This window comes from Maylandia zebra, linkage group LG13, assembly GCF_041146795.1.
Source record: "Maylandia zebra isolate NMK-2024a linkage group LG13, Mzebra_GT3a, whole genome shotgun sequence".
NCBI lineage: Eukaryota > Metazoa > Chordata > Actinopteri > Cichliformes > Cichlidae > Maylandia > Maylandia zebra.
The window spans coordinates 5,871,776-5,893,474 of NC_135179.1; the positions used below are offsets into that span (position 1 = coordinate 5,871,776).

Consider the following 21,699-nt stretch of genomic DNA (forward strand, 5'->3'; position numbering starts at 1 on the left):
GAAGCTGCAGGTGGACTGGCCCTCTCCTCCACCAGCTCGGAAGCCGTCGCGGTTTGCGGGTTTTTTCCTTCCACCGGAGCCCGCAACGGCCAAAAACTGCCTCCCCATGTTCCCAGACTTTCTCTGCGAGCTAACAGCGTCATGGGACAAACCTCTGTCTACCCGCGTCACTGTGCCCGGCTATGGACAGTACATGGAATTGGACGGCGCCGAGGGAGCTGGTTTAGCTAACCCACCCCCTATGGAGCCGTCTCTGGCTGCTTATCTGGCCCCGTCCCATAACCATGGTGTCGGTGGCCCCGCAACTCTGCCGTCCAAGCACTGCAGATTCTCGGCCTCGCAGCTGGAGAAGATTTATCGGGCTCAGGCCGGCACCGCTCGAGCCATGAGCTCCGTCACCATGCTCCAGACGTACCAAGCAATGTGCCTGGCGGAGCTTGGATCGCTGGTTCCGGAGGACAGCCCGCTGTCACCTCTTCTTAACGAGGTTAGAGTCACCACGGATTACATCCTCCGTGCGTCTCGCTGTGCAGCGCTCTCCCTGGGCAGAGGGATGGCTTCGACAGTGGTGGCGCAGAGGCACCTGTGGCTGACCCTCTCCGACGTCCCTGATAGAGACAGAGCTGTGTATCTGGACGCACCAGCGTCTGCGGCTGGGTTATTCGGACATTCACTTGAAGCCATTCAGGCTAGATTCGATCTGAGGAAGAAGCAGACGGAAGCTCTGCGCGACATCATCCCCAGACGCCAGCCCAAGCCCACTGCTAGCTCTCACAGGCCCGCCGCTCCTCTGACAGCTGGCAAGAGACCGGCGCCCACTGCTGGAGTGGGAGGGCCGCCGGCGAGAGCACGTACTCCGGCCCGAGCTCCACGCCAGTCGGCCTGGGGCAAAGGCCGGGAGACGCAGGGAGACGCTGCTCTTACCCCTCTGTTGCCGCACAAGAGGTGCCGCTTAAGTTCTGTTCAGGTTGTCAGCCCCAGAAGGCGCTGCACTTCCCTATCGCGGTCTCCCAAGCACATAACCCCTGCACACGGTTCAGATGTGTTGAATGTTCAAGCGACCACATCGAGTGTTCCCGCTGTTTTTCATTGTTATGCCCCGGAAAAGGTGCACCCAACAAAATGTATAAATGTACATGTTCCCATGTTGCAATCAATAAAGAGTGTTGTTTACTCTCAAACAATCTCAAATGCTCAACCTGCAGGCGAAACGAGCCAGGTCAGGCAGGGGATGCAGTCCCCTGCAGACACACTGGGGGGCGACGGCGCCCCGCCGTCAGTGCTGCAGGCCAGCCGGCTGGCTGCTCACTTCCCTCAGTGGCGCGCTTGCGCCCCCTCTCCGTGGGTGCTGCAAACCGTTGCCATGGGTTACCGGTTGCAGTTCCGGGTCAAGCCGCCTCGTTTCCAAAGAGTCGTGAACACGATTGTCAACCCCGAGGCAGCCTTGGTACTCAGAGAGGAAATACAGGCGCTATTACAGAAGAGAGCAATACGGGTGGTCCCCGCTTCGGAGACGGACAAAGGTTGGTACAGCCGTTATTTTGTCATTCCGAAGAAAGGGGGAGGGCTTCGTCCCATCCTCGACCTGCGAGTCTTGAACACGTACCTGCGAACGTACAGGTTCAGGATGCTAACACTCAGACAGCTCCTGAGTGCAGTCGGCCCGGGAGATTGGTTTGCGACAATCGATCTAACAGATGCTTATTTTCATGTCGCTATACACCCGAAACACAGGCAGTTTCTGAGGTTTGCGTTCGAGGGCGTAGCCTACGAATACCTAGTGCTGCCGTTCGGGCTGTCGCTCGCTCCCCGCACCTTTACGAAATGTGCCGAGGCAGCGCTAGCGCCCCTCAGGAAGAGGGGCATCCGCATCTTGGCCTACCTGGACGACTGGGCTCTCGTGGCTTGCTCCAGAGAACAGGCGGAGACGCAGCTGTCGCGGGTTCTGTCACACATTCAGACACTGGGGTTCTCTGTGAACTTTCAGAAGAGCTCGCTAATCCCAGGTCAACAGATCGCTTTTCTCGGTCTGGAAATATGCTCTCTTTCCAGCCGCGCACGGTTGTCAGAGCACAGAGTGGCCGCGTTTCATCGCTGCCTCGCTCAATTTCAGCTGGGACGCAGACTGCGTTTCCAGACGATATTGCGCTTGTTGGGCATGATGGCATCTATGATCGCCGTAGTGCCGCTTGGGCTGTTGAAAATGAGAGCGTTTCAACGCTGGACTCTCTCTCACCGTTTGTGTGCTTCGCGTCACCTCCGGAGGAGGCTGCCGGTAACTGCGTCTTGCATGCTAGCTCTCCGTCCTTGGAGGGAGCCCGGGCTACTGCACCAGGGCTCTCGGATTGGGAGGGTGTTGTTTCGCAAGGTGGTGTCCACAGATGCTTCCCTAAGTGGGTGGGGAGCGCTGTGCGAGGGTGCGTCAGTGAGAGGGATCTGGTCCGCGGCTCAGCGCCAGCTGCACATCAACCACTTAGAGCTGTTGGCAGTGTTCTTAGCTCTAAAGCGTTTCCGTCCAGTCCTGCAGGGCCAGCATGTCTTAGTCAGGACGGACAATTCAACAGTGGTGTCTTATATAAACAGGCAGGGAGGAACACGCTCTCTTCCCCTGTTGCAGCTGTCTCGCTCTCTGCTGTTATGGTGCAGTGTTCATTTTCTGACTCTAAGAGCCACCCATGTCCCGGGCCACCTGAACCTGGGGCCGGACCTTCTCTCCAGGGGGGGTCCTCTGGTGAGAGAATGGAGGTTACACCCTTCAATAGTGGCTCAGATTTGGGATCTATTTGGCGAGGCGCAAATAGATCTTTTTGCTTCCAGGGTGAATGCTCACTGCCCCCTGTACTTCTCCATAATCGACCACGATGCACCCTTGGGCTTGGACGCGCTAGCGCACCAATGGCCAGACGTGCTCCTGTATGCATTTCCCCCAGTGGAAATGATATCTCCAATTCTGGAGAGGGTGCGTCGGCATTCCCTCTCTCTGATCCTGGTGGCCCCTTGGTGGCCCGCGAAGTCGTGGTATGCAGAAATAATCAGCCTGCTTGCAGCAAGTCCTTGGCAGCTTCCTCTCCGCAGGGATCTCCTCTCTCAGGCGGGGGGGGGAAGTGCTTCATCCGCGCCCGGATCTGTGGCACCTTCATGCTTACCTGCTGAGAGGTTAAACTTGGTTGCTAAGGGTCTGCCACCTAGTGTGGTAGCGACGATTCAGAGCGCCAGGGCCTCGTCTACTAGAGGCTTGTACGCTTACAAATGGCGAGCCTTCGAGCGATGGTGCCAGGACCGCCACACTCTCCCATTTCAGTGCTCTATTGTGGATGTTTTGACATTCCTGCAGGAGCTGTTGGATAAAGGCCTTTCGTTTTCAACGATCAAGGTTTATTTAGCGGCTATATCTGCTTGTCATATCGGTTTTGACGGGGTGACACCAGGTGCGCATCCCCTCGCCGTGCGTTTTCTGAAAGGGGTTCGCCGGCTGAGGCCCGTGCTTAAGTCCAGTGTCCCGGCTTGGGACTTGTCTTTGGTGCTGGAGGCCCTTTGTGGCCCTCCGTTTGAACCCGTTGAGTCGGTAGATATGAAACTTCTTTCGTATAAGACCGCATTACTTCTCGCTTTGGCCTCGGCGAAGCGAGTGGGGGACCTTCATGCGCTGTCTGTGCATCCTGCCTGCACACAGTTTTCTCCTGATGGCCGCAAGGTCGTATTGCGTCCGAATGCCGCCTATCTTCCCAAGGTCATGCCTGCATCTTATAGTTCAATGGAGTTTGAGTTGCTGAGCTTTTGCTCCCCTCCTTTTGAATCTGAGGAGCAGAGGAGGGTGCATTCTCTTTGTCCGGTGCGTGCGCTACGCACCTACATTGAGCGCACTCGGGATGTGCGTTTGTGTGACCAGTTGTTTGTCTGCTTCGCTAATCCGAATAGAGGTAGAGCTCTGTCCAGACAGAGGCTGTCCCACTGGATTGTGGAAGCTATCTCGCTGGCATACAGCACCGGAGGTTTTGCGTTGCCCCACGGGGTGGGAGCTCATTCCACCAGGGGGATGGCGACCTCATGGGCTCTTTTTAGAGGGGTGCCTGTGGCTGATATTTGTGCAGCGGCTAATTGGGCGTCGCCGCACACTTTTGTGCGGTTTTATCGGTTGGACGTTACAGCCCCTTCGGTGGCTCATGCTGTCCTTTCTGCTGGGTCTACCACTCACTAAGGATGTGGTGGTCCCGTTCCGGTTCGGTGGCTGCTCTGCGGGGCGTGTATATAGGTCCCATACTTATGTGTTGTACCGAGTGAATCGACTGAAAGGGAACGATTAGTTATGTCTATAACTTCTGTTCCCTGAAGGAGAGGAACGAGGTACAACACAGGGTGGCCCCACTGAGCAGTTGGCTCGGTGAAGAGCGGCTATCGAACTGAGGGATGACGGTGATGGCAGCGGCTATATGTGCGGGCGGGGCCTTGCGCGTGTCATCACACGTCATCTGCCGTAAAGGCGTGAATAAAGGTTTCTTCAGCCAGGACACGCGAGGGCGTGATATCCCATACTTATGTGTTGTACCTCGTTCCTCTCCTTCAGGGAACAGAAGTTATAGACATAACTAATCGTTTTGGAGCTATATAAATAAACCTGAATTGAACTGAAAGCCTGTATTTTTTTTTCTTCTAACCCTTAAGAGACCCTTCAGCAGGGTCCAAATCTGCAACAATCTTTCAACCAAACCAAGAACAGGATAGCACTTTTGTTGCTATCTGTGGCCACTGCCACTTGCTGAAATGAAGGATAATGGAACGAGCAGATTAACTGTGGAAGCTCTCCACAGTGAAAGAAAATGTCTCTTTGTCAGAGGTGGCAAAGAAAAGCTAAAATTGACAGCAATAGAAACTGAAAGGCGAACACAAGTGCATGTATGTTTAGGGAGAGGGAGCCCTGGGTCTCTGGGAAAGAAACAGACTGTGAAACAGAAGATGAAAGTGTTGGAGGGGCTCATCATTGCTGCTTTTCTTAAACTATTCCACTGTAAATATAGTTGTCTAAAAGACTGTTTTCCCAATCAGACAACAAGTATAATTGATTTATCGTGAAAGAAGGTCTCTTATTTGTAAGGTAACGGAGTCTTAATGGTGACTTATTACTACTTCAACAAAAGAACCTGTGAATTTCCTACACCACTGCTGATTTCACGCCACATGTTAACAGCATGTATTTTGCCTTATTTGCCATAATAAACTGTAATGCCATATAACCCCAAGCATAGACATCAACAGCATATCCATTAATCATCTTAAGTGTAATAAAAATTGTCACCAAAGTTAACACCACCTGAAGACAAGCTAACAAAGTATTTTTTGCTGCCAGAGCTTTTTTACTGACAATATACATAAGAGTCCAAGGACTATTACCAAACATTGTCGGTCCTGCTGTTAGACTTCGCATGATTTCATCACCATTTTCTTAAGTAACGTCCTCCATCTCCTCTGTATTGTTGACTAGCCTGAAACCCCCTCCAGAGAGCTTAACAGTGAATCTCAACATCCCAAGTTCACCCCCCCATGGCACCATGTTGATGTTGCTTTTGTTGCCCATATGGTGTTCTGCTGCCTTATCCAGATCCAGTGGCCTGCAGTGTCTGCTGCTGACAGATCTTTGATTGTTGATGATGTAAGTGATGTTTGATGGTGAGCCCTGTACTGCACCCCAGCGTGTTTCAACCTAACTGTAGATGATGCAACACAGGCGCTGCAGTCAATCTCTGTGGGTTCTCCACTTTCACAGTTGACAGTTGAACATCAGCTGCCACATTCAAGTATGAGTCAAGTTTGCTCTTGGAGAACTTCTCAACAGAGCCTTCCCATGGCATTGTTAGGTCTACGATATACACCATTTCATAACACAAAGTCATTGCTGTAGACTGGAAATTAAAACCAGTTTACCCACAAAAGAGCGTCCAACTTTGACGTCTGGAAATTAATTATTTCAGTATGTTTGGCTGAAGAGTGTGTAGACAGCCTCTGGCTTACATGAAATATGGGAATGATACAGAAAGCCTGCAGCCAAATCAGCCTGAGACAGAAATAACACAGTTCAAATTGGATCATCAGACAAGCAATAGAATGTTTTTCTATTTTTTTTTTTTTTTTTGGGGGGGGGGGGGAGTTTCCACCGCCACGGTCATGAACCCTTCAGCTGTTTACGGCAGGTCATTGTGCCACAGTTGTGTATGTACCAATTTACCAATGTACTAATTTAGCTCATTCACAGCAAATGTGTGCATATGTGAGTGCTATGAATTCTGATCAATCATAATTATCATGTATAGCAGCACAGTAAAGAAGGACTCATCCAGGCTGGAGAAACTGATCAGGAAGGCTGGCTCTGTGGTCGGCATGAAGCTGGACACTCTGGTGACAGTGGCAGAGAAAAGGACATTAAAGAAACTGATGGACATTATGGACAATGCCAGGCATCCTCTGCACACGGCCATTAACAACCAGAAGAGTCTGTTCAGTGACAGGTTGCTTCTCCCCAAGACAAGAACTAAGAGACTTAAAAACTCCTTTGTCCCACACGCCATCAGACTGTTTCCCCTCCTCTCTGGAGGGGAGAGGGAGGGGAAACAGGAGGACAAAGGAGGGGGGAACAACTAAGCTGTAGTGCCTCTTCACTTCACTGTGCAATACTTTTGTTAATAGTCAATGGTGCAATAGACCTCAATACTTGAAATGTGCAATTCACTTGTATTTTTATTTTTATTCCTATTTATTCTATTTATCCCCTTTGTATATTTTATTTTATTTATATATGTCTCTGTATGTATGTATGTATGTATGTATGTATGTATGTATGTATGTATGTATGTATATATATATATATATATAATATTCTGTAACTTCTGTCGGTGCTGTGCTTTTGGAAACCGAATTTCCCAGAGGAACCCACCCGAGGGATTAATAAAGTTTTATCTTATCTTATCTTAGCTTAAAGCATTTCTTAATAAATAACTGTTTTCGACCTACAATATAGGTCACAAAGACCATTTGTTAACTAATTATTTTTCCACAACGTCTACGCACTATAGAAGTAGAAGCAGCAACGAGCGAGAGTCTACCAGTCTTTGTCTACCAGAGAACATAGAACTGTGCTCTACCAACCTAGAAAAATGATAAAAAATAAATGCTGCTATTTTCTACATGTTTCAACATTTTAACCTTATTATTTTATATTGAAGCTCAAGCCACCAAGGGTGAACTTGGTTTTTAAAACAGGACTATAAGACCAAACACAGTGAAATTCTAATTCTAACTTCTTAAGGACAAAACTACTGTAATGAAAAACTGAATACATACATAGCCACGGCAAGAACTGGGACAGCGCTTTAGCTGAAAACAAGTCAACAAGGAAGTGAAAGGAAGGGGGGGGGGGGGGGGGACAATCACACTGCAGAACCCAAATTTGGCCTTTTTATTACAACAACAAAAAAAAAAAACTGTTTCAGGTACAGGTGGTGCACATTTTTAATGTTTCTGTTTGTTGACGTGGTATCACTTAGTTTGGGGTCAAGTCAGAGTTGAAATCAGTAAATATAAGTCTCACGTAAGTCTCAAGGAAAAACCGATTACAAGTTAGAGAATGAAAGAGTAGGTGGACAACCATGAACCTTGAATAAATTTGATTTAAAAAAGTAAATGGTGTTGTATTTTATCACTATAAAGCAATCGCTTATGATTAATGAAACACCTTGGCTGTCAATGTAATGATATACATGTTATTAATTTTCACTAACCATATAGTAACATACATTAGCAATAAACAGGTAAATCCTTAAACATTGAGACATTTGTTTATCGTTACTTAATGCTAATTAATTTATAAATTACCTGATATTAAATAATGTTAGCTGAAGTGCCTTTATTGTGGACTGAGATGCACCATCGGGGGAATTTGAAAAATAAAATATGTCATATTTTACAATAAGTAAACTAAGCTGTGCTTTCAGCAACAAAGGTAAAAAAAAAATAGCAAAACAAAAGCCTCCTACATACCTTCTGTCACCAAATGGAGACATGAATAATAAAAGAGAAGATGGGGGACGTGCCATTATGTAAGCACTGAACGTAAGACGAAAGACAGGAAGACATCCTTGGCTTGCTAACAGTAGGCTGGAGAGCTGTCTGCACTTAGAGTACTGGCATCAGGAAGGAATAATAATCACCAGTCACATAAAGAAAGAAAATTCTTGTTTCTGAAGCCGTTTCTGTAACTGCACAAACAAGAACACTTTGCTCCAAAGTGAGTATTTGTCTAACAAATGACAGAAAATAACAATGCAAAGTTTTGCCTCAGGGGAATACTTTTTTTTTGTCCCCTAAGAGACACTTGTTGAACTGCCAAATAAAATATAGTTCTACCTTGCTCTAACTTTCCCTAAAATAAAACCAAACTAATTTCTAAACAGGGTTTGGAAATTAGTGAGGTCCAGAATTTTAAACTAGACGTCTGAAGTTTCCAAAGTTGCAATAAAATCAAAGGCAGAAATTTGTAATCAACTCCATCTTGTAAAGCTTTGTTTTGCACAAGCAGCTGTGTATATAGAAATATAGGAAATGAGTGTTATGTGTATAGAATAAGTCATGCCTCATTCCTCACAGCATTGAATTAGGGCAAGTGAGGCAAGTAGGGCTTGTCAAGTCAAATCTGAAAATCGATCTCAATTAAAATGATGTCTACTCTGGCCTGTTGGCCTCCCTCCTACTGCCACCTCAAGGTTGCAGTTGGCCATTTTCTCTGGAAGCAGGATTAACTCAGCTCTACTTACTGTACATTAGACTGAAATCCATGTGTCCAGTGTTTTGAGGGTATCCAGGACCTCCCCACAGATGGCTCCACCGGATACAGCTCTGCTCGGGGCCTCCCCACACTGAACTGGCACCTGTCCAGGTTATTGCAAAATCTGTGCCCCAGTTGGTGGATCCTGAGCCCCCTGTGTGAGCCACCTCGGCCTGTGAGACCTGAGCTGTCTGGACGATCAGATGCAACTGACCCGTGGCTGAGGGTCTTGTGCAGCCCCAGCTAGGACTGAGTGCCACAGTGTATACTGTTACCAGTTTAATATATTTCTTGTTCATAAGGACATCCCCTATAGAGTCTCATGCCACATCTCAGAAAAACTAAGACAGGTTGGCACACTGGTTGTATCTGTCCCATGAACTAAAAGAAAAAGCCACTGTTGTTTTTGTTTTTTTTATTCAATATTCCTAATAAACTGAGGTTTTCTACCCAAACTTCTTCTTCGGGTCAATTAAACTGCAATTTCTATTGTTTCCCTAGATTTTCTGAGTTAGAATAGAATAGACCTTTATCCCACGGATGAGAAATTTTGGTGTTACAGAGCTCTTACAGCAAGGGAAAGTAAAATGTAAAAGGAAGACACAAGGTGGTCCTATAATCCCTATGTGGTCTGCTGGCTGTTCCAAAAGTACAACCTAGAGTACTTATCCCCAGGTTTTGGATTTTGAGTTACTGTGAGGATTTGGTATTCATGTATTATTTATCAGTTTATTATCAGTTTATTATTAGTTTATTATTGTTTTCTGAGTACTCTGGATGTTTGAATATTGTTGGGTTGTGTTTGAGAATAATTATATTTCATTTCTTTATTATTCACATTTCTTGTGAATCTCAGTTGTGGTGATATAGTCTTTAGTTGATCTTCCTGTCCCTTTAGTCTCTTGCTGCTTATTATTTTATCACTTCTAGGGACAGTTCAATTATGTGATAGCTTGTATTTTGGTTCCCATCTTGTTGTTTTTCTGTACTAGTAGTAATAGTTACATCTTCCCTGTATTTCCATTTGCGCCTTAGTGCTTAACCCTCTGTCTTGTTTGTGTTAGCCTGGACAAACCAACCTTTCAATTGAAATCTGACCCAGAGTGGATGAAAATTCACCTAAAAACCTAACCACCTATTTGTTTAATTTGTTGTACGGAATTCACCAAGTTACTTTCCCGGTGAGACTGAGGATTTAGAAACTCCAAAAACGATTAGGCGCCACGAAAGAGTCACAGGGCTCAGCCATGCTAAGAAACCATCTCATCAGAAAGCAGCGGTGAAGCTGAACTATACCATCCCCGGGGAGAGGTTGTATATCAGAGAAATGTTAAGAGACAGCAGCGAGGACTTCATATTGAGTGAGTCATGTGTCATTGTAGGTGATTGATTTTCTGCCCTGTAGCTACAGGAGAGTTGGCGCTGCCCTAGTGTTGGTGTGTTTGAGTCAATGTGTGTGTGAGGCTGATGGGTAGCCTTGACTGCTGATAAGACAGTCGATGGGAGCCTGGAATGACTCTGTCCACACATCGCACTTTGGTCTCTTTCCCAAAGGTATGAGTAACAGTTTTTATCTTTTGTTCATTTGTTTGTGTAGACATAAACTATCCTGACACAAAGATAACATACAGCAGAGTACAAACATTCAAAAATGCCACAAGTTTATGTTTTTCTGGCATGGCTCTACACTCCACTTTGATTATGAACAAATAATATTATACCTGACCTTTGTAACTTATTTCTCCCAATATCAGTAACAATTTTAAACCACTGAGACTTGTACAAGAATCCAATCCAAAAACTCGCAAAAATTAAAGTAATCAAATAAAAAGTACTAGAATTTCTCAGTTTAATAAAAGCAAAAAAAGAAAAATAATGACCCATTTTGAGTAAATATTCCACTAAATAAATAGGAATTACAGACTGTAAGGAATTGTTCAGGCTACGTGTAAAAAAACAAAACAAAAAACAACAGTGTAACGCACCAAGCACACTAAATGAGTGTGATTTTTTGTTCTTGCACGTAATTACCTATGGTTATACTTATAAGTCTACCTGTCAGATGAATAAAAGCAAAAAACAATATAATATTTTCCTCTACAATGATGGTAGCAGCATAGTAAAAAGTCTCACCAGTACAATCCTGGGTCTGCCACTCCAGACACTGGCCGTAGGGGAAGGAAATGACATACGCAGAGGAGTCTACACAGCGCTGAGTACGTCCACACCACATGCACTCCATGGCCTGGCTGGTGCAGTTGGCACAGCTGGTGCGCAGAGCACAAGGCGTCTTACAGGGACGAGCACTCTGACTCTGGGGACTCCCTGAGCAAGGGATAGACAGCACCATGGTGTGTGAAACATTAAATGACCTGTTAGCTATATTTGTTTTGCATTCAGTGACATCCAAATAGTAAGATAGTGTAGCTGTAAAAACACAAGTTTGACTATTTTATAGATCTGGAGACAATATGGCACATTCCTGTTGGAAGCAGCCATCAGAACATAGATACACTTTGCTCATAAAGGAATTGACATGGGTCAGCAACAATACGCAGGCAGGCTGTGGTACTTAAACAATGCTCAAGTAATATTTAGGGGGCGAAAGTGTTTCAAGAAAATATCCCCCTATGACCCCATGACCCTACCACCATGAGCCTGAACGGCCAGACTACTCAAATTACTCTGACCTCTGTAAACTGTAGAAATGGTTGTGCAAGAAAAAGACAGCAGTCTGAACTTCAGCGGATTGCCTGGAACGCATCTACATGTCTAAATGCATTGAGTTGCTGCCATATAATTGGCTGATTAGCATTTTGCACACTGAGCAGATGTTCCTAATGAAGTGGCTGGTGGGTGTATGGTTTCATTAGGTGCGCTAACCTTCAAATACATTTTTTTCTTTTGTCTTTCTATTCTTTTTTTCTCACCAGCAGGTTTTTCACAGATCAGGCCATCAGTGGTGGCAGTGCAGGGGTTGGCCTTAAGACCAGCCATTTGAGCTTGTTCCAAGTAAGCACAAAAGCCTGAGTCACTGGGCTCTCCAGGTGACCATCGCAGGGTGGTGTTGGTGAAGGGGGATGCATCCTCCCAGCCCCAGTACGACACATTAATCTTCCTCAGGCCAACCCATGGAGATAACATCTGTAGAAGCAGAAAGACAGGTTTGAATTAGTCAGTGACTGACTTTATGTACAACATATACAAACTTTTTCTTGATGTTCTGTTATGTGGAATTAGCACTGGTCATTAACTTGGGAGAAAGCTGACAGTCCTTATGATGTTACTTGATACTGTTTCATATCACAGTAAGAGAAGATCCTTCCAATATTTTCTTCAGAAGTTAACTGAGCTTTATTCATAGTTAAATATAAACGTGTTTCTGGGGTGACAAAGATGGTAAAAGTCTCCATTCATGTTCCCTACAATATTTCATAAACTCTTACGTAGAGTTGTGTAAGTAAACGTTGCACAAATTTAGACGCTGCCCTTTAGAGAGATAGCTGTGCTTCTGTCAGATTCATCAAATGAAAGAGTATAAACACAATTAATCCTCATCCTGTTTCTTTCATAGCAGGTCACGTTATGCTTTTTATCACCTAAGCAAGAAGCACATAGTAATTTAACTAAGACAACATCTACTTTGCCAAGAAGACAGTGTCGTGTTTTCCATTAAAGTGGATCCTAAATCAAACCATCTGCAAATGACTGTAATTGCTATAAAAGCACAAACTCATTCAAAATTTCAAAAAGGGCCAGAAATTACAGCAGCTGATTGAAGTGTAGTTCAGTGAACATTTGAATTATCTGCCGACAAAACATTTGTGACGTGAAAGAATTCTTTCCCACAGCTGTGATTCATTTCATTAGATAAATTCAGGATCCCAAGAATACTGTGACATTGCATTTATATGTCAGCAAATGCATATTTTCGCACGCCTTTCTGTGTCTAGTCAGCTCCTCCATTTGAAAATCCTTTGTAATCCAGATGAAAAGAAAAAAACCTTTTTTGAAGGCATAGTAAATGTAGGTTGTGAGATTTTGATTTCTAAATGTCAAAAAATGAAGAAAATTAACTACATTTGTACCCTCCACTGTTTCTCCGGACAGGTTGGATTCATCATGAAATGTTGTCAAGCATGTCAGATTCTCATATGGAGTTCCTAACATGAGAATTAGAAGTGAACATTTCAGTGTGACGGTCATTTATAACCATGCAGTTTGTCTTTGTGCTCCATGGTGGCCTTAGAAGGGTTTTTTGCTTTCTAAATGTTCAATTTCCATGGTAGATAAAACACATACACACCCCAATTAGAAATATCTTGAATCTATGGAAATGGAACCGCCACAACTGCTTCTGTTAATGATTAGTTGCTTGTGAGCCTTGCTTTGTGCTGGTGAGAAACACATTATTTGGCATCCAATGATAAATAATGTATGGAGGCAGGTTTGTGTACACATATATCACAGAATGGCCACAATTCACAAAGTTGCACCTGTGTCAATGGCACGAAGATGGTGGCAGTTGTAACCTTAAGTTACATTCATATACAACTTTTTAATCATATCTGGGCAAAATGCTTTTAAATTTTGCTTAATCTCAGACCAGACTCATCCAGTTTCCTGAGGATAGACACAAACAACTGAGTTGATCATTTTGTTTGGAGGATCTATTGGAAATAATTACATCTTTTCAACACTGGCCCTGAAGTGATCTAGCATACACTTTCAAACCTTTTCTTACAGTTATAACAAGTTTCAACAAGAAGGAATGCCACCAAATTTGGCCTGGTAAAACCTCAGGTACATCAGCTAAATTTTTAAAAAATTTATACACAGAAGATTCATGCATTCTTCATATGACCAAATTAATAAAGATAACTATGAACAATAATTTTTTAAGGTTGTGACTACACATCGTTTTAGTCAGGAGTGCTAAAGATGATTAAAAACCTAAATTATTGGCATTCCAATGTAACTTTTTTGTAGAATACACACAGACTTGAAGAATATAGCTTTCACCAGGAACCTCTATTCTAAAGTGATAACCTACATCTGCTTCCACACTACTCTTTCTTATGATTATCATTCCAAACATGTCTAAAAATTGGATTTATATCTTCGCCCACCAACATATAATGGTGCATAAACAGCCACAGTTATTTTATAAGGCATACAAGTGGAAAATAATGAATACCTGTCACTGACATTGTTTGCATGCCTGTCATTTCTGAATTTACTGCATGACAACCACCCACCTTGTCTTGTAGCTGATACTTTTGTAGCTCTTCCAGAACAAAATTGACCTGTTTGTCTGTCAACAAAGAAGCAATATTTCCTCCAAGGTTTTTGCAATAATGCTGGGCATTGTCATAGCTCTCTCTGCTGGAGTTGATCCTCAGGCAGACCTCACCAACCTGGTGCCAGCCATCCCCACACAGCTGGCCTGCATACAGAAACACAGTACTGTTTTTTTTTCCTTCGACTTCATTTGTACAATGAACTTGCATATCTGTACATTATAAAAAGCATAAAAATGATATTTTTAGAGACTTGTAATCCTCAAATTTTCATTCATTACACAGAAGAAAACGAACAATATGATTAATAAATAGATGTACAGATATTACACATTTGGGGTAAAAACAAAAACCTCAAAGCAATACCTTAGCGAGGCGTGATTGCGGGTGCCGCTCAGGTGCGTCCGACTCCCATGCAGCGGCGCTGCAGACCACGCCCCGCCACACACATTAACCAGGTAAAATACATATTTAGGCAGAAATTTGCAAATATCTATTTTTCATTTTTTAGCAGCATAGTGCTTTTTTTCCCAATTATTTTTTAAAAGTCAGGTCAAGGCTCTAAAAGCCCAAAGGCGATATAACAGTTTTTGTTTGCTACGTGGATCATTTTAGTTCAGCTGGGTGTCTTTCCTTTTGTTATATTTCTTTAAGAGTTCAAAATGTGTTAATTACATAAATAAAATGGATTTAATAAGCAACACACCTTAGTTGTTCACACAAAGCATAAAGGTAAAAACAACAATTTATACAGTGTTATCTTCATTTTAGACGTCAAAAAGTATTTGCGGCTCCCAGTGTTTTCTTTTGCGTGGAAACTGGGTGTTAAAGGTTGCCGACCCCCGTGCTAGACTAACACATTTTATATTACAGATTTATTTTTTTGCAACAATGCAACATCAAGGAGGGGGAGCAAACAAGAAGAATGGTGTAAGCAGCCTTTACTTGGATGTAACTGCAGGTTTCATTAGTCAAGCAGGCATCTAATTGATATCCTTCATGCTGCCAGTTGAGGGTTGGTATTTAGACCAAGTCTAATGAGGAGCAGGTGTGCAAGTGAGCTGAGAGTCAGCTGAGACCAAAGTGGGATCCTCAGTGAAGGTAAGTGATGGACAAAGAAGTCACTGATACTGGAACAGATGTGATGGCCTGGAGAGTAAACTTTTCTGCCAGAACAAACAGATGACTGAACCACATTAAAAGAATTTCTTCTGGCTTATGTGATTAAATATTTATGAAGTTAATATTAGAGGCTGATGTAATTGTTGATTAATGCTGTCTTGGATTAAAGCAGCAAATTCTTGCTTTGTACAGACCTGACAAATAGGATTCCCAGGAGTTAACAATATGTCGCCCGTAGGATAAAGGAACAGGACTGAGTAGAAGCGGAAGATAAATTCACCCATAAAACGCATATATGCACTCATTGTTCTTATCTGGGTCACTAAAGTGTCTTGTGGGAGACTATAACAGCGCAGAGGCCGTTCAATTAGCCAGGATGAAAGGAAAGAATAGCCATTCAGTCTCCAGAGCACTGCTGTTTATTTTGGTCTCCAGGACTGATTACATTCACATGCCTATAATGGCTTCCATCACCAACCTTTCCAAAACAGAAAAGAAAATACCTGCTCTCTTTATTTATTTATCTTTTTTACATGCAATATAAGTACGCAATAATTGACTGAAACAGGAGGAGAAAGTAAAGTTAAGGGTTAAAAAGGGGGGAGCGTAAGAATAAACAGATTGACTGGGTTACAGTCTTTGTGTAAAAATCAGAGATAAACATGTTGGACCATTTAGAATGAGTCATAACATGATGTCTAAAGAAAAGGCCACTGCTGTCATGGTGTTAGAGACAGCTTTAAATAACCCAACTCTTCTTAGCCATCTCCACATAAAACTCCAGGAAAACAGAAGCTTTGTTTCGGCCTCAGCATGTTAATGGACTCAAACAAAAAAGAAATATCTTATTTATTCTGTGTGGTCTGCAACGCTTCATGCCAAGTAGCATAATCTTGCCTGTGGACATATAAATACTAGAGAAGTGGCAGGATGGTGAAGCTCCAGTGTTGCAATATAAGAGGGTAGCTGCAGAATACTATCAAATGCATGGAAGATGCAAATAGTAGTACTCATTTTGATTTACAGAGAATAGAAGCACATGTCTGTCTTCTATCTCTGTCCATTTAAGCTTTAAACAAAATACAATCACAGCCTTAGTTTCCTAAACCTTGAAAATAAACATACCATTACAAAATTATACTGCCAGAACCACCAGAAAATGAACTGCCGTTTTCATCATTTGGATAATAAACCAATGTGAAGTCTCCACTCCACCAGAGAAATATCCAGCCATAGTCTGCACTGGGATACGACATTAAACTGCAAGGAAATGAGTCTACTAGTGCTAGCACTGCTAACGTTAAAGCACACTTGATAAACTACGTACATTTGTGAAATATTAGGCAGATGATTGTAAGGGCTAAATTTTCAATGGTAATTCAAATACATTTCATTTATTTAAAACTGTAATTAACAGTTTTAAATCGCTCTAACATTCTGAGGCAACAACTGTATGGATGATCTTCAACTCAAGTTGCAACCTCAGCAGCTAAAAAACAAGCCACTTCCCAAACAGTTCCCACGGAGTCCAAAAAACAATAGAAAAAAAATAATTAGAAAACCATAACTTTAGAATTATTTGGGGATGTGGGTAACTACTCGACTGTACACAGTACGTTAATACCCTTGCTATTTGGCACAAAAAGTACTAACCAGTAATTATTTTAAATCCTGATAAAAATCTGGCACTGCCATGTTAAAGGCCTAACTTTATAGCATTAAAATATTTTTACACCCTGGTACAAAACAACTTTGGCCTCTATGGGGTCTTCTCTCATAACAACTGTATAGTTGTCTCTTCAATCTGGATACTGGAATTAAGGGCGTGGGTGTTTAAATGACACTGAGTTATGGTCAGTCGAATTCTGCTAGGCCTCACCTCTGCTAAGTGTAGTCACTGAATTAGATCCCTGGGCCATGTTTGTGTCTTTGGTGTTTTTGGTGCAATTTTAATGGAATGATCTAACATAGAATAACTTGCTATAAGGTACAACCCACCCAGAAGATCCAGTTTGTTTATTATTGATATCATGTTAGTTTTAATTAACTCATATGTTTCAGTGCTTTGCACCAATTTACAGTTGAATGAAGTTTCCTTGTATACATTAGATGATTAGATTAACAGTACACTGTCTCATCCAAATATGGATATGATACTAAAATGAAAATGAAATGCTTAGGCTTCAAAATTCAGTCCAAAACCCAATGCGTCATACATATATACCGTCTGTGGTTTAACCTTTCTAGGGCTGTCACACTGACAGAATTTCAGTTCAATAGTGAAAAAATGTTCACAGTATTGTAACATTTATAGAATATTTTAAAAAAACAAAAAAACACTGTAATAATGCTCTGACTAAAATTGATCTATGGTTTTATTTTGTACTTGTTATTTTCAAGATCTAACTCAAATGAAACGTGCATGTTGGTAGTGAGATGTTTCTGAACATAATTGTGCAAATGAACAATTACCAAATTATTTGACATTATCCTATGTGCAATATTGACACAATATTGAGTACACGTTTATAATGAACCCCCCCAACCTGATCCATTAGCTTGAGCATAATTTTGTTTTTCTGTTTCACAGACCTAGCCCATTAGTAGTTCTCCTGTTTAATGGACTGCTGAATTAGTCATCGGAAACATTCCTAGTTAGTCTACATTGTACTGTCATGAAAAATCTTGATATTTCTGCTTCGTTTTATCCAGTTTCAGATATGGGTTTGAACTGCAAATGAACAAACTACCACATTCCTGAGTAATAATCAAGTTATCAAACTCTATTATCCCAGCAAAACATAAGGGCCCGCCATCTTCGGCTTAAAGCTAGTACAAGTTCACAAGTCTTTGCCAATGAACCCAGCAGGTCCTTATAACACAATAAAACATGGAACTGCATCATTTATGGACTCAAGTAGCAGGAGTGTTTCCTGTGCCCCTATATTTGCTAGCAGTAAAAGTCAAAGTAGGAGCAGCTATGGCTTTAAGGCTGCACAGCATAACTCAAACTTGTTAGTCATCCAAGGATTCATATTCAGAACATCCAGTAAACATTTCTAATTGGCCTACTTCTCTATGCTGCTGAGTGCAGAGCACATTTCTCAAGTGTGTGCATGCTTCTATGTGTGTGTTCATACTAATCCTGTCTGAATGTATGCTTGCCTGAATATGAGGGTGTTTATTTGTGAAGACCACTAAGACTATGCCACTGGTTAGCGTGGGAACATGCAAAATGTTTTGTCTTACTTCACAGTATGTTTTATATGATACACATTCCAGTAGTTCTGAAAAAGTACTGCAGTCACTTCAGGGCGAACGCTACGCTGTCGTAAATATCATCAAAAAGATTCACAGAGCATTTATAAAACAGGTTATCCATGCGTGCATTTGTAAACTCTTTATGTAAATAGAGTAGATTCTCAAGGTGTTCTCATTTTGCTGCATATGGCCTCAATCTGCATGAGGAAGCAGATTAGAAAGCAAATCACAAACATGCTGTGCAAAGACTTTGCAAAGCCGGGTGAAAAAGTTTTCAGATTCACTTGGAATAAAATGAGCTTCATGAATTTAACTTGAGGTACTTAATTTGCTTGCTACTATGTTACATGCGTGAGTGTTTCTCCTCACCAGGCAACGCCTGACACTCCTGCTGCTGTGGCTCCCACTGGCAGTTGACGTTCAGCAAGCAGCTCCTGCAGCTAGCCAGCCTGAAACACTCCAGCTCTTCCCTGCGCTTACACCTGGATGAGTCTCTTACCGTCTTCAAACACACACACAAAATAACAGGAAATAATATCAGTCGGGCTAGAGTTCTTTGACAGTTTTCTCTTCAACAATAAATACAGTAAAGCTAGAGAATTCGATATAGTGTGCAACAAATGGTGAAAATGAATAAAGTATAAATGGGCGTGGTGATTTAAACAGCCAACAGAACATGCAGAGTGGAAAAGAAAATCAATATGCAGGACACATTATACTGAGATGTAGTTTTTATTCTATATGCTGCACAGTTACACTGCAGCAGTTTTAGCTATAAGGTTTCAGAACAGAAAGGAAATTTGTTTTTTTTTTATTTAAAAGTTTCAAAAAAAAAATCTAATTTGATCAGGTACCAGCAAAGTGTACTTTAGCCTAAAAAACAAAATCCCATTTTCTGCTAAAGGATGACACATCTTTATATCCATGATTGCACAGGTAAATACAATCCTGACCTTCATTTTTTTAGTCCACCACTTTCTTAGCATATTAACTAAAAAGTGATTTCTATGAAAACCTTGAAGGTTAGACAAAGGGCCAAGGAGAGGTCTTTGCTCATGTCCTGTTTTCATGACAATTTTTGCTTACGTATTTTCTTGAGGATTATTGAGCGTACATTTTGTTTTTCTGCTCTTGAAATGGCATTAAATGGATGTGTCATTTGGATTGATCCAAAAACAGACTCATGTTCAAACAAGCATGACAAGTCTTGTCTCAGAACAGAGACCATATTCTATGATTCTCTTTATTGCTTACAAATTATTTACCAAAACCTTCAAAAGCTTTTGATCAGTAACAATTTCTGCATCGCTCAATGACGTGAACAGCTCCTCACACCATAGTGTTCTTTTTCTCACACCATTTTTAGTACCACTTGTTGGAGAAAGAAGAAATGCATGAAATACATGCAAATTTGTACTTATATTGCCCCCCAGTGTCCACATAACCTTAGGGGCTATTCTGACCTGTGACCTTGCAGCCCAAACCTGAAGCTTAACAGGAAGTGTCAAATGATACACACATGTCCCCTTCTCCTGGCTCCGTGTTTCCACAAGCTCAGCTGATGTTCAGACAACATGGACGGAGGGGGAGACAGAGACAGAGCGCCGCCATGCTGCTGGGCCAGCTCCAGAGTCAGCTAACACACACACACACACACACAAACAGTCCGATCCATTCACAGATTCAGATCAAATCCAGCCAAGCACGTAGACAGAAAGAAAGCAACAGATAGCCAAACACACAAAGAAACACACACAAAGCAGGGTTGAGATTAAAAACAGAGACTGTGAAAGGAGGAAACAAAATGAGCAAACGTAACAAAATAACACGAGAAAATATTTATAACAAGTTTAATTTCAGTCCAACAATTACTTTGCTTTTTTTTTTTTTTAAATGTTCATTTTGATGCTTCAGAGAATAAAAGAAAAAACAAAAACCTTAAATGAGCGTGTGTCTGTGTGATCATTTAAAAAGACCACACTGATTGGTGTTGATTGTTTTAAGACTTTATATAAGACATCGACAGCTTCTTCCTTTAACCAGTCATATGAAAAGCCTCTGAACTTTCTTCCAGCATTTATCAGCTCACGTTTTCAGCTCACGCTCAACAAAGGATCGTTTCCAAATGGCTGCATCTCCAATTCTGAGTGCAATTTTGGTGACAGACAAGGAAAAGCCTCAGGCCTCGGGAGATTTATTTATTTTTTAAATGCATTTTCTTTAATGGTCACTTGAGATTGACTGCAAAAGCAAGTCAATCCTCACAGACTTGTATGATAAAATGTCAAATTTCACAGCTCTATAATAACTAAGTGGGGCATTTTAGGCATGGCCAATTTGACAGGTGTCCCAAATTAGGCAGCTGGAGGCAGGCCTTGCTTTAAATACTTTGGGTCATTACACTCGACCTTTCCATTGTCTTTTGTCACGTTTTATTGAGTAATCTAAGATTATGGCTTGCTGTGAGATACAGATCATCCAAGAAGTTTCTGCTTTGGTTTTGTTGAGTGTTGTATGCCACTTAGCTAACTAGCAAATGTGTGTGTTCCCCTATACAGCTTATGGATGAAAACCATACAAGCTACAATTAGCTGATTAGCCCTTTTTATACAAATATAATTACCTCTATCCATATTTTATACTTTCTATGGTGCCAAATTGCATTGATGCTCAGCCACTGACAGAACAGTCTTTGCACTTTTTATGACTTCTAGCATTGTCAGGAACCAATATGTTAAGTATTCCATCAAAGATTTAATTCAATTATTGCACTATCAATACTATACGATAAGGTTTACCATAGATATTTTACTGATAGTCAGTAAAGCCTCACCACAGTGCAGTTGCTTGAGGCAGATATGCACTTCCTGTCCTCACACCACTGACATCCTCTTGTGTTGGCAGTGCAGCTCGCACAGTCTGAGAAGCGGAAACACTGCTCATCTGTACTGTCTAAAAATGGAGAACACAGACAAATTAAAAAACATAAGCACATCGGTACAAAGGCAACAAAGACACTAGGTCACAGCCTTTTCCCCCCTAATCTGTATTGTTACTGTCTAAATAAAGTGTATGGACAAAATGCTTTCATACTATTATGGACTGAGCACAACTCGTACAGTTTTACTTTCAGTAATCGATTTCCACTTATTGAAATCAGCCAACAAATGTTTCAAAGAGTTCATCTGTTGGTGATTTGACTTC

At 42.2% G+C, this 21,699-nt stretch overlaps 1 protein-coding gene across 3 annotated transcripts in view; it reads right to left on the bottom strand.

Moving 5' to 3' along the window:
• atrnl1a (attractin-like 1a) overlaps positions 1 to 21,699 on the bottom strand; it is a 325,816-nt gene that overhangs the window by 227,460 nt on the left and 76,657 nt on the right. For 2 of the 3 annotated variants that reach the window (XM_004553537.6, XM_076891448.1), the window contains exons 14-19: positions 21,329 to 21,447; positions 20,015 to 20,131; positions 18,865 to 18,997; positions 14,071 to 14,258; positions 11,743 to 11,956; positions 10,946 to 11,137 (exon numbers count right to left, since the gene is read on the bottom strand). In XM_004553537.6, coding sequence (XP_004553594.2) covers positions 10,946 to 11,137; positions 11,743 to 11,956; positions 14,071 to 14,258; positions 18,865 to 18,997; positions 20,015 to 20,131; positions 21,329 to 21,447 — 963 coding nt within the window. The remainder of the gene's footprint in view (positions 1 to 10,945; positions 11,138 to 11,742; positions 11,957 to 14,070; positions 14,259 to 18,864; positions 18,998 to 20,014; positions 20,132 to 21,328; positions 21,448 to 21,699) is intronic. The other variant, XM_004553538.6, reaches the window with a different exon arrangement.